Source organism: Balaenoptera ricei, chromosome 15 (assembly GCF_028023285.1).
Source record: "Balaenoptera ricei isolate mBalRic1 chromosome 15, mBalRic1.hap2, whole genome shotgun sequence".
NCBI classification, from domain to species: domain Eukaryota; kingdom Metazoa; phylum Chordata; class Mammalia; order Artiodactyla; family Balaenopteridae; genus Balaenoptera; species Balaenoptera ricei.
This window is the reverse complement of record NC_082653.1, coordinates 75957894-75970182: the sequence shown is the minus strand read 5'-3', so window position 1 is coordinate 75970182 and position 12289 is coordinate 75957894. Positions and strand designations below refer to the sequence as shown.

The 12289-nt window shown below is 46.0% G+C and overlaps 1 protein-coding gene across 2 annotated transcripts in view; it reads left to right on the top strand.

Moving 5' to 3' along the window:
- Positions 1-12289, top strand: part of GALNT17 (polypeptide N-acetylgalactosaminyltransferase 17) — a 436592-nt gene that overhangs the window by 88546 nt on the left and 335757 nt on the right. The window contains exon 1 of one of the 2 annotated variants that reach the window (XM_059896131.1): positions 1337-1392. The exons of the other annotated variant lie outside the window; for it this stretch is intronic. Coding sequence (XP_059752114.1) covers positions 1368-1392 — 25 coding nt within the window. The 5' untranslated portion in view covers positions 1337-1367. Of the gene's footprint in view, positions 1-1336; positions 1393-12289 lie in introns of those variants that run through there. 2 annotated transcript variants of the gene reach the window in all.

Sequence of the window (12289 nt, the reverse complement as noted above, 5' to 3'; positions counted from 1 at the left end):
CTAACTGAAAGGTGAGACATTTTAAATATTTTTAACCAATGGGTTCAAAACCTGCCGAAACTCTTTGTTTGGAAGATGTTTAAAAGACTAGACCAATCTGTTTACAAGTTTTTGAAGTGTGCAGGTATGTTTTTATAAATCAAATTACAGGGCTTTTGGCCACAAATCATTAATCATGGAAATGTTTCTAAACATCCATTTTCAAAATGCCTCTCCACTAGTACACTTTTTTTTTTTTTGGAAGCATTGCTGTCTTATTCATTGTTAAAATGTCATCTTTACCTTGAAGGAACAAATTAAATATGTTTATTCTTCCTGAAAATATCTGCTGGATGCCATAGGCTCTTGATAGTCACCTGTCATCCAAGAATAGGTCATCAAATTTTTAACTTAAAAAAAAAGAATGAATAATATATATATTTTTAAAATTAGATTTTAAAATTTTATTTTATTTTTATTTATTTTTAAAAATTAATTAATTAATTAATTTTTGGCTGCATTGGGTCTTCATTGCTGCGCGTGCGCTTTCTCTAGTTGCGGCAAGTGGGGCCTACTCTTCGTTGTGGTGCGCCTTCTCGTTGTGGTGGCTTCTCTTGTTGTGGAGCACGGGCTGTAGGCGCACAGGCTTCAGTAGTTGTGGCACTTGGGCTCAGTAGTTGTGGCTTACGAGCTCTAGAGCGCAGGCTCAGTAGTTGTGGTGCATGGGCTTAGTTGGTCCGCGGCATGTGGGATCTTCCCAGACCAGGGCTTGAATCCGTGTTCCCTGCATTGGCAGGGGGATTCTTAACCACTGCGCCACCAGGGAAGTCCCGCATAATATATTTTTATATTTGCAACTCTTCTAAAGTTCTTTGACACTGGGTAACCAGCAAACTTCTGGGTGTCTCAGAAGATAGAGGTCACTGCCCATCTTATTCACAAAGTTTGGTAAAGATGCAACTGCATCTTAAATATCTTGTGTTTTTACGATTGACATCCTGAAGCCTTTGGTGCCTCTTGCTACAGTCACTTGCCAGGGATGATGGAGTGAATGAATTTCTCTGTGCTGCTAGCTCTGCTCCTTCGTCCCCCAAACCCTGCTTTGATTCAGGCAGAGCAGCCACTGCGTCAGGAGCTACATTCAGACAGTTTCCCTCTGGAACAAGATTCTCATTTAAGAAGCCATTCATAGCTCCAAACATGAATTTACTGTAAATCTTTCGTTAATCGACTCACAAAAAAAATGCACTTTATGTGTGTCATTACAGATATGGAATCTAGCAAATGCCACAGACTGAACCATGTTGTGAAACCATCACCCCAGAGCGCAAAGCCAGCCTCCACGCTGTGTGAATCTTTTGCACATTTCTCCCTTCAAATTGTCACCGATGTTTTTCATACATTTTTCCAAAGGTATTTGCTGACAAAGACATGTGTTTAATTTGTGGCCATTTGTGTAGCGTGTTATGGTTCAGCTAGTTTTGGTGCAATCAGGAGCACGGGCATCTCTCCCAGGTGGCTTCCCTACCTTTTCCAATCAAGTAAGAAACCTTAAAAGAGAGTCAAGATGTTTACATTTGGTTGGAAGAAAATTTGGAAGGCACTTGGATTGTGTCTAGTACATGTGAAATATCACTGAAAACGTTGCGGAAATGCGTCTTCAATTTCTGTATGTTTCATTTTGAAATGTCATCTCAAGTGAGATGGTTTCCTGCTATGCTTAGCTAATAGCTCAAGGCACAATATATTCTTAAGGTAGGGGTCACCGTTTGGTAATGGCTCTGCACCCATGTATTTCAGTACTCTTCTTGATGCTTCCTTTTTTTGTTACTGGATCAGTGTCAAGATTGTCACTGTTTTGACCTTGTATTGTGGCTGAAGACAAGCTCCCATCTAAAGGAAAAGTGTCAGCTTTGTCCCGTTGGGTTATTACCTTGTGTTTGCCTTCCTGCCATCATCTGCAGTGCACAGGTTCTTGGCCAAAATCTTCAAGTCTCTGGCCCGTTTGATGGGGGCTGGTTTCATGAAACCCATGTCCGAGAATCTGTACACTCACTGCGTGGACACAGGTAAACTGCATGTTCAGGGGAGGCTGTGATCACATCCAAGTAGGGGTGTTTCTGTTGCCTCCCCCAGGCTGTCAAGGTGCTGAGCTCACCTGGGGCACCCCACTTTCTTACCACATGTGACATCCCCCTGCCAGAGGGATGCCACCGCCAGCGCTTGTATTAGTGAACTCTAATGGAAACTAGGGACTTTGGGTCTTAGTGATGTTCAGTGTAGGTCCATTGGTTGTAACACATGTGGGACATGTTGAGCATGGGTGGGGGGCCATGATGCCTGTGTGGGTGTAGGGGGTATATGGGAAACCTTCCGCTCCATTTTGCTGTGAACCTAAAACTGCTCTAAAAAAATAAAAATTTTAATAATAATTTTTAAGTATTTGTTTATTTATTTATTTATGGCTGTGTTGGGTCTTCGTTTCTGTGCGAGGGCTTTCTCTCATTGGGGCAAGCGGGGGCCACTCTTCATCGCGATGCACGGGCCTCTCACTATCACGGCCTCTCTTGTTGCGGAGCACAGGCTCCAGACGCGCAGGCTCAGCAATTGTGGCTCACGGGCCCAGCTGCTCCGCGGCACGTGGGATCTTCCCAGACCAGGGCTCGAACCCGTGTGCCCTGCATTGGCAGGCAGACTCTCAACCACTGCGCCACCAGGGAAGCCCAATAATAATTTTTAAAAAGGTGGTAAAACCTAACCCTAACTGAATAAAAGGCTATTTATGGTATGCATTTATCCCATTTGGCGTGACTGTGTTTACTATGTATAGGGCAGGAATATTCACGTGTGAATCTGGGGTGCTGGCCCAGGCCCATCAAAGAGTATTCGGTCATATAGTTAAAGGTAACATATTATCTTTCTAAAACCTCAAAAATTCTGATTCTGAAACCCAGCTGGATCCAAGATTTTGGTTATGGCACTGTGACCCTGTGTTTTCTTCCCATAGCCCTGTGAATTGTTCTGGCTCTCCTCGGACCCTATGTTAAGCATATAGAGGGTGAACCCCAAGCCCAAGGGAGTTGCCACTTGCCCCATATTGACCAGCATTTCCTGGAAACAGGAAATGAGACTGGACCAGGGCTGCTGTCACCGAATCACAAATCCTGTTGCCCATCTGAGGAGAAGCCTCTGGGTCTGCTTAAAACCCCGAGCTTCCCCAGGAGAACATGTATGTATCGGTGGCCTTCTGCCCAGAGAAGATTTCATTCCCTGCAGCATCCACTATGATAGGCGCGGGCAGCGAGGGAGAGGCATCTAGAATCACAGAGTGTTCAAGGAAGAACATTTTGTCAATGGATTCATTTCCATTTCACTCACCCATTCAACACATTATGTATTAATCCTGTGCTGAGAATGGAGCTGAGGCTGGGGATGCCAAGAGGAAAAGTCTGTCAGTCTCTGCCTGCCCTGGAGGTGTTTACAGTTCACTGGGGGACAGACATGCAGATTGCAAGCGTCCAATTCCAGGGTAACTGCTTGTGGATTCAGGGGAGAGAGAGTTCTTCCTCTACAGATGAGTGAGGATGGGCTTAGGATGGGAAAATAGCCCTTTACCAGAAACTTGCAGGTTGACTAGGACTTTTGCAGGTGAATTGCCTGGAGAAGGCATGCCAGTTGAGGGAGCAGCATGGTGTCGACTGAAAAAAAAAGCACAACCTAAAAGTTGAGAATTATGTTTTATTTGGCGGACATACTGAGGACGTAAGCCCTGGAGACAGCCTGTCAGATAGCTCCGAGGGACTGTTCTGGACAGGTAAGGGAACAGCCAGGATCTATAGGAGTTGTTGCAAAACAAAAGCAAAAACAAAACAAAACAAAAAGCCCAGGTAGTCTTGGAACATCAAAAGATTGCTGTTAATTAAAGAAAACCTGGCATCTCAAGTTAATGAATTTAGCACTTTTCTAAATATATGGGAAGATGCAAGAGTCTGGGCTCATGGAAATCATGCCTTTGATGTGCACCTTAACTATCTAGGGCCAGTATCTTGTTTTTCTCCATCCTGAATCCCCTCACAGAGCACAGTCGGGGCGGCTGCATTGGCTGGTGGCTTGATGACTGCAACATCCTTTGTTTATTGACAGGGTAGGTGACATTTTTCTGTCCTCAATGGCTAAAGGTGTGGTGGCTGGTTGGGAGACATCCTGTGTCTCAGTGTATCTCAGTATATTACGGTAACTCAGTATTATTGGGGGTTATTGTGAGAAGTAAGAGAGGTGGGAGATGAAACCAGCTTGATTAACAGGGGTTCTGTCACCCCAGGCCCTGTGCCAGAGCGGTGTACATTTCCAACATGAAGCTAGTGAACCCATTAGAGCAGGAAAGGACACATTTGTCTAAAAGTGCTCCCCAACCCCTGGCGTCGCTGGAATTCCTTCTGCAGCATCTCTGCTGGATGGGTGAGTGGGCTCTGCTTGACCACTTCTTGGGATGTTATTTGGTTAGCATAGAAATAAATTTCTTTTATGTAGCTCACAATTTTGTCGCCTGTGCTGTTTCTAAAAACTGGTATTTTAAGGCTGTCTGCACAACTTCAACTTGTTCTTTTTTGGGAAATAGGTGCAAGATACTTCAATTTAATTCCTTCTGCATTCTCATTTTTCATACCAGTTGTCTTATTATTCTATTTTTTTTTAAATTTTATATATTCATTTATTTTATTTATTTTTGGCTGCGTTGGGTTTTCGTTGCTGTGCGTGGGCTTTCTCTAGTTGCGGCGAGCGGGGACCACTCTTCGTTGCGGTGCGTGGACTTCTCATTGTGGTGGCTTCTCTTGCTGGGAGCACAGGCTCTAAGCGCGCGGGCTTCAGTATTTGTGGCACATGGGCTCAGTAGTTCTGGCTCACGGGCTCTAGAGCGCAGGCTCAGTAGTTGTGGTGCATGGGCTTAGTTCCTCCGCGGCATGTGGGATCTTCCTGGAACAGGGCTCGAACCCATGTCCCCTGCATCGGCAGGCGGATTCTCAACCACTGTGCCACCAGGGAAGCCCTGTCTTATTATTCTTAACTATTATTAAAAGGAATGATAAAAAGTAATTAACCATCTGGAACAGATTCATGCCTACATTAGTCAGGGCATCCATTATAAAACCTCCTGAAAGTTCAGCCTTGGAAATAGATTCTCCAAGTAGGTGGATTAGCTAATGAATTTTTCTTCTCCAAAGGCAAGTGTATTTTCCCAGCACAGCCAGAACTTCTATTGCCCGTTTTTCAACGAGGGAAAAAGTAGAAGTGAAAATAGAAATGGCTTGTCAGTTTACCGTGTAAAAGCTGTAGATTTGATATCGTTTTTATAAGGCTTCTGCACTATACTTTTCCACTAATATTTGTGGATTTAGTGTGACATGTAACATTGGCTTCGGGAAGATAACTGTATTCAGTGATTGCTTCCTTCGGGGTTCCTGGAAAGCACCCCTGGTCACTTCTCGTCCGTGATGGGGAAGCTGGAGATGGGTCTGCAGCAGGACAGCACCAGGGGGGGGAGTGTCAGAGCCTCAGCTTGTCCTGTGTGGGTCCTACCGTGAGTTTTAGGGGGACTTGGAATTTGACAGAAGGAGGAAATTACATTGTTATTGGTTCAGCTTTGTGTGCTGCCTGGGTTCCATGAATCATTCTCTCCCAGACCATCCTGGGCATGGCCAGGCTGTCTGACTCTTGGAAGACCTGTGTGACACTTTGGTCCTACTGTGTTGACCCTCCGTGTTAGCCCTTTGTACATGTAAACCCAGATGGTTGCTTCCCTCTGCCACCTCCCTGGCCTCCCGCCATTGCTGACACCCAGAAACTGACATGAGTGCCTCAAGGCAACCCCTCCAGATTCAGGGCTGACCTTGAGCTAACACGAATTCAGACCCAAAAGTCCCTTGGGGAGAAGTAGCTGCCCCCGGGTACTTCTTCCTGGATATAGAACACAGGGCCAGACCTCCAAGGGCCAGGAGGCTGACTCACCATTTTCTGTATCAACAAGAAGCATTTGCTTTTTCCCAGATCTGAAACCGTTCACGGTGCTCAGAATTCCCAAAGTGCCATGCTGATTCGTGGCCAAGAGCCATGCTTCATGAACTCTTCCATGGTTTCGTATTAGCCTGATAAGACCTAACTCAAGTACGATTTTTTTCATGAAGGCTGGGTATTACTAGCTTGCAAGTCGATTCTCTTCAACAAATACTTATACAGCACCTTTTGTATTCTGAGCTGCGTGCTGCACTTGGAGGATCCAGGGTTGAACGAGGCATGAATCTGTCCCCAAGGAGTTCTCAGTCTGCTGACAGATGCATGAATAGAAAGATTACAGATAAACATGCCAAGTGCTCGAGAGAGGTCTCAGACATATGCTGCAGGGTCCTGGAGAGAAGAAAGCCTTACCATTTACTTGGGAGGCTTAGGAAAACCTTCAAAGGGAGGATGATATTTATGCTGGGTCTTGATGCATTCATAGGGGTTTGCCAAGTTGAAAGCAGTTTGAAGGAGTGGGGAGGACAGTTGAAGCAGAAGGGACACAGACAGAAGCAAGGCTTGAAAAGCCATGGGGTGGGGCATGGTGTGTTTCTGGAGATTGACGCTCAGGGTGTATGTCCAGGGAGCAAGCATGAGGCTGGAACCTCTCATGATGTTGCTCTTGCCTTAGACCCCGAGCCTGGCACTCAGTACCCACTGGGAGGGAGGGGCCAGGATGGGAACCCAGGATGAATTCACAGGCTAGAGCTGGAGCAGGGAGCACCCACTTTCAGGAAGAGTGATGAAATCTGAATGCCTGAAGGATTCCAAGCCCAGAAGTGTCAAAAGCAGGGGTCAAAGCCACAGGTCTCTGAGTGAGAGGAGGGAGTGGGGTGTGAGAAGAAACAGAAGCAGGTTGTTTCTACCAGGCATGAATGAGTGATTGCCTTTTCCTGTTTCATGCATGAATGTCTTTTCTCTTCAAATAGATTATATGATACTTGAAGGTAGGAGGATGGCTTTAAATTTCTTTTTAAGTTCTGTACACTAGGGTCTAATAAAGTATCGTTAATGCATACAAGAGGTTGTGCCACTTGCCCACGATTATAGGGTTTGTAGGGTGGTAGAGTTTGAGACTGTGTGTTTACCACGGCTCTGCACGGCTGCTACAGGCCGAATGTGTGTATCTCCCCCAAATTTGTATGTTGAAATGTAATTCCTAATGTGGAAATATTTGGAGATGGGGCCTTTGAGAGGTGATTAGGTCAGAAGGGTGGAGCCCTCATGAATGGGATTAGTGCCCTTATAAAAGAGGCCCCAGAGAGCTCCCTAGCCCCTTCCACCATGTGAGGACACAGCCAGAAGAGGGCTGTCTATGAACCACAAAGCAGGTCCTCATTAGACACAGAATCTTCCAGTGCCTTGATCTTAGACTTCTCAGCCTCTAGAACTGTGAGAAATTAATGTTTCCTGTTTAAGCCACTGAGTGTGTGGTGTTCTTTTTTTTTTTTTTTTAATATTTTATTTATTTATTTATTTATTTTGGATGTGCCGGGTCTTAGTTGCGGCATGTGGGATCTTTAGCTGTGGTATGTGGACTTCTTAGTTGCGGCATGTGGGATCTAGTTCCCCGACCAGGGATTGAACTGGGCCCCCTGCATTAGGAGCACAGAGCGTTAACCACTGGACCACCAGGGAAGTCCCAAATGTGTGGTATTCTGTTATGGCAGCCTGAGCGGACGAAGACAATGGCCTCCAGTTGAGAGCAGGTAATGGCCCCTGTCCTGTGGGTCAGATCTCAACCAGAGAATGTGCTTAGTGGACATCATCAAATGTGAGAAAGGACATTAACAAAGTAAAGTGCATGCAGAGGACAGAGACTTGCTGTCCTTGGTCTTGTCCTGTGAAAAAAAAAAAAAGGGAGCAGAGAAGACACCAGGGCGGCCTGTGAGGTGGGGGGCTCACTGTCATTGGATATTTGTGGGAATTTCATGTAGAAGAAGGATTCGCCTGGGCTGGCCTTGGGAGCAGTAGATAGATGTTGCAGTGAGGCCGATCTCCCCCTAACCGTTGGGGCTGTCTAAGATTGCGCTGGGCTGTCTAGAAACAGTAAGGCTCTCCGGCTGAGAGGCAAAGACAGCAGGAGTACTGTCAAGGAACTTCCTCCTCTGGGTGGGAGATCCCAGCAGATGATTTGCAATGTCTCTTCCAATCTGGGGATTCTACAAATCTCTTGATGTTGCTATAATTCTGCCATTCTCCCCTGGCTCCCAGGAGAGGCCTGGCTCTGTGAAGACATGAGAAGCTGAGAGGGTGGCTGACTGACACTCAGCCTTTGTCTTCATTATTTCAGTGTGTGGGAGCCATTTGCCAAAAGAAATTGGGGAAAATATTTTTAGCCAAGGCGTTTGCTTTCCTGGGACCCAGTTTCCTAGAAATGCTCGATTCCTCCCCTTTCATGCCATACCTCATCGTTCCCCAGGATTTTTTCTCCTTGGGGTGCTATTTGGATTATTTTCTTTTTCATCTATTAAGCTGGTTTGATTCCAGAAGGATTAAGACACAGTTGTTAGATTCCAATGCATAGAGACAATGTCTTACACCATCCTGTTGATTGTCACAGAAACCCCCCCCCCCCCCCCCCCACCAAGTGGGCTGCTGGCTTTGAAGCAGGGCTCTCAGTCTTGTCTGCACTTTGGAATCACTTGGGGACAGTTGAAGAATCCCAGTGCCCAGGCTGCACGCAGACCGGTTGGATCAGAACCCTGGGTGGGGCCCAGCACCAGAGGGTTTTAAAGCTGTCTGGGTGGTTCCAACGTGCAGTCAGGTCTGAGAATCACAGCTTAAGATACATTCTGGATTCCACCTGGCAGGACCCCTTGGCTCCTGTTCCATAAAGGCATTGAGCAGAGCAGCTTGCAGTTCCCCGACCTGCAGCCTGTGTATCTTGAGGAAGTGATTTGACTTCTTGGAGCCTTGGTATGGAGCCCCCTAGAAGATTGGCTTCATGTGCCTCAAGTTCTTGACATGACTTGGCAAGGAGCTCACCCTGATGCTGTTAGCTATGATGATGATGGTGATGAGGGTGATAACGATCATGTTGATGACGACAGTGATAACAGTATTGATGATGACAATAATGATATTTCTGCTGCGGCGGAAGCTGATGATATTGATGATGATGTTGATGATGATCATTGTTATTGATGATGGTGATAATGATGACAGAGTTGATGCTGATGATGATAAAGATTACAATGTTGATGATGATGAGGACGATGATGATGTTAATGATGACGACAACCATAATGAACACTGGTTGGGCCTCCTCCTGTGGAGGTGTGGCCTCTGTGCCAGGTGTTTTGTGCATGTAGCTTCCTTATTCCTCTCAATAATCTCTTTGGTGGTTACTCTTGTTATCTTACCTTTTTAAAATCACCACTCCATGGAAAATGATGACATTTGTAAAAGTGGTTCTAAAACTTTAGTGGGCCTCAGAACACGCAGAGTTCTGGTGAAAGCAGATTGCTGGGCTTCACCCGCAGAGTTCCTGATGTTTCAGTTTGTAGGATCAGGTGGGGCCTGGGAATTTGCATTTCTATTGTGTTCCCAGGTATCTTAGTCAGTTTGGGCTGCTCTAACGAAGTGCCATAGACTGGGTGGCTTATAAACAACAGAAATGTGTTTCCCACAGTTCTGGAGGCTGGAAATCCAAGATCAGGATGCCAGCATGGTCGGGTTCTCGTGAGAGTCCTCTTCTTTGCTGCAGACTGCTGACTTCTGATTGTGTCCTCATTCGGTGGAAAGAGAGGAAGCGAGCTCTCTGGCCTCCTCTTATAAGGGCACTAATCCCATTCACAAGGGCTCCACCCTCGTGACCTAATTGGGGATGATATTGATGACAACAAAGACCCACCTCCAGATACCATCTGGGGATTAGGGCTTCAACATATGAATTCTAGGGGGATTCTAGGGGGATGCAGACATCCAGTCCATAGCATCAGGTTATGTGGATGCTGCTGGCCTTGGGGGCTGCACTTTGAAAAGCACTGCTCTAACAAATGCAACCCTGTAAATGGCACCCAGTAGGCCTTCCAAGCTTTTTGAATATTTTGACTGTGGGACTGATGGGGGCCCATCAGGGTTAGCTTTCCTGGGGTGACTGGCGTTTCAAATCCTGGCTTCTTCCCTCTCTCTGACCCACTCTTCAGGGTCTGAGCATTCGATAAATGCTTCCTTTCTCATAGGCCCTCTTTGTTGGCAAAGCAGAAGGGTATAACCTGTATCTAGCCTTGTAGTCAGTCGTTCTCCCAGTGTTGTTAGGGTTCCTCTCTGTTCTGGTCTTACCTGGGCAGGTACATCCCTGGGATTACAGAGGTGATGAAGGCAGACAGTCACGTACATGGTTATTGTAAAAATGTAATATTTCTGAAGAAATTCTTGGTGGGGGATTCCGTGTGATGATAGAGTACAGAGTGGCTAACTTTGTACAAGGAGGGAAAAGAAGGTTGGACAAAGGTAGCAGCCTCACACCTGGAGAGTGACTGATGAGCAGAGATTTTTCCTGGCAGAGAGGAGGGCTCAGGGTGCTGTCCTCTGAGAGGGCAGTGTGTGCAAAGGCCATGGGGCTGGAAACGATCCAGCCTCTTTGGGGAAGAATTACGGAGTTAAGTGTAGCTTGAAGCATAAGGTTTGTGGGTGGAGACGTGGTGGGAGCTGAGGTGGAAGAGGTAGGTTAGCACCACCTCCATCTGCTGGGGGTTTGATATTTATCTTTTAAGAAATGAGAGCATGTACAATATTAGTGTCATATTTCTTCTGTAACAAATGACTACAAACTTAAGTGACTTAAAACAAGCCAAATGTACTCTTTTACAATTATTGAGATCAGAAGTCTGAAATGAGTCTTATAAGACTAAAATCAATGTGTTGTTGTGGCTGCATTCCTTCTAGAAGCTCTAAAGGAGAATCGAATCAGTTCCTGGGATCTACCAGCTTCTAGAGGCTGCTAGCTTTCCTTGGCTGTAGCTGCATCGCTCCAGTCTCTGCTTTTGTGGTCACCTGGCCTTCTCTGACTTTGATTCTCCTGCGTTCCTTTTATAAGGACCCTTGTGATGACAGGAGGCTCTGCCAGACAATCCAGGATAATCTCTCCACCTCAAGATCCTTAACTTACACCTTCAAAGCTCCTTTTGCCACAGAAGGTAACATTCATAGGTTCTGGGGATTAGGATGTGGGTACCCTTTGGGAGCCATTATTCAGCCTACCACAGGGCATCTGAGGAACTCTAAGTTACCTGCACAAGGGGAGAGAAATCCAAGCTCTGCTGGTCCCCAAGGGCATGTAAGGGTTGAGGAAGGCCTGGACCCAAAGGGTGTCACTGGGGGTGGAGAGGAGATGGAGGCTTGAATTGAGAGGAAAAAGTTGGTGAGAATTCAGTAGTGGAGGATGAAAGCATAGGGAACACGGAGGGTAATCCTGAGGTTTAAAATGGTGTCGTTCTTTTTTTTTGCTTTTGCTTTTTAAAAATTGAAGTCTAGTTGATTTACAGTGTTGTGTTCATTTCTGCTGTACAGCAAAGTGATTCAGTTACACACATATATACATTCTTTTCCATTATGGTTTATCACAGGTTATTGATTATAGTTCCCTGTGCTCTACAGTAGGACCTTGTTTATCCATCCTATGGATAATAGTTTGCATCTGCTAACCCCAAACTCCCACTCCATCCCTCCCCCACTCCTGCTTCCCCTTGGCAACCACAAGTCTGTTCTCTAGGTTTCTGAGTCTGTTTGTTTCATAGGTGAGTTCTAAAATGGTGTCATTCTTTTTTTATTTTTTTAAGAGTGGTAACATTTTTTTTAATTTATTTATTTATTTATTTATTTATTTATTTATTATATTTATTTTTGGCTGTGTTGGGTCTTTGTTTCTGTGCGAGGGCTTTTCTCTAGTTGCGGCAAGCGGGGGCCACTCTTCATCGCGGTGCACGGGCCTCTCACTATCGCGGCCTCTCTTGTTGCGGAGCACAGGCTCCAGACGCGCAGGCTCAGTAGTTGTGGCTCACGGGCCCAGTCGCTCCGTGGCATGTGGGATCCTCCCAGACCAGGGCTCGAACCCGCGTCCCCTGCATTGGCAGGCAGACTCTCAACCACTGCGCCACCAGGGAAGCCCCTAAAATGGTGTCATTCTTAATGGTCTTTGTTAATCAAGAGAAGGAAGACAGGTCCTTCCATCTCCTTGCCTGCCTCACTTTTCTGGTCTTTAGAATTTTCAGGAATCCTTCCCTGGCAGGTGTAGTGCTGTCCTCGGGTT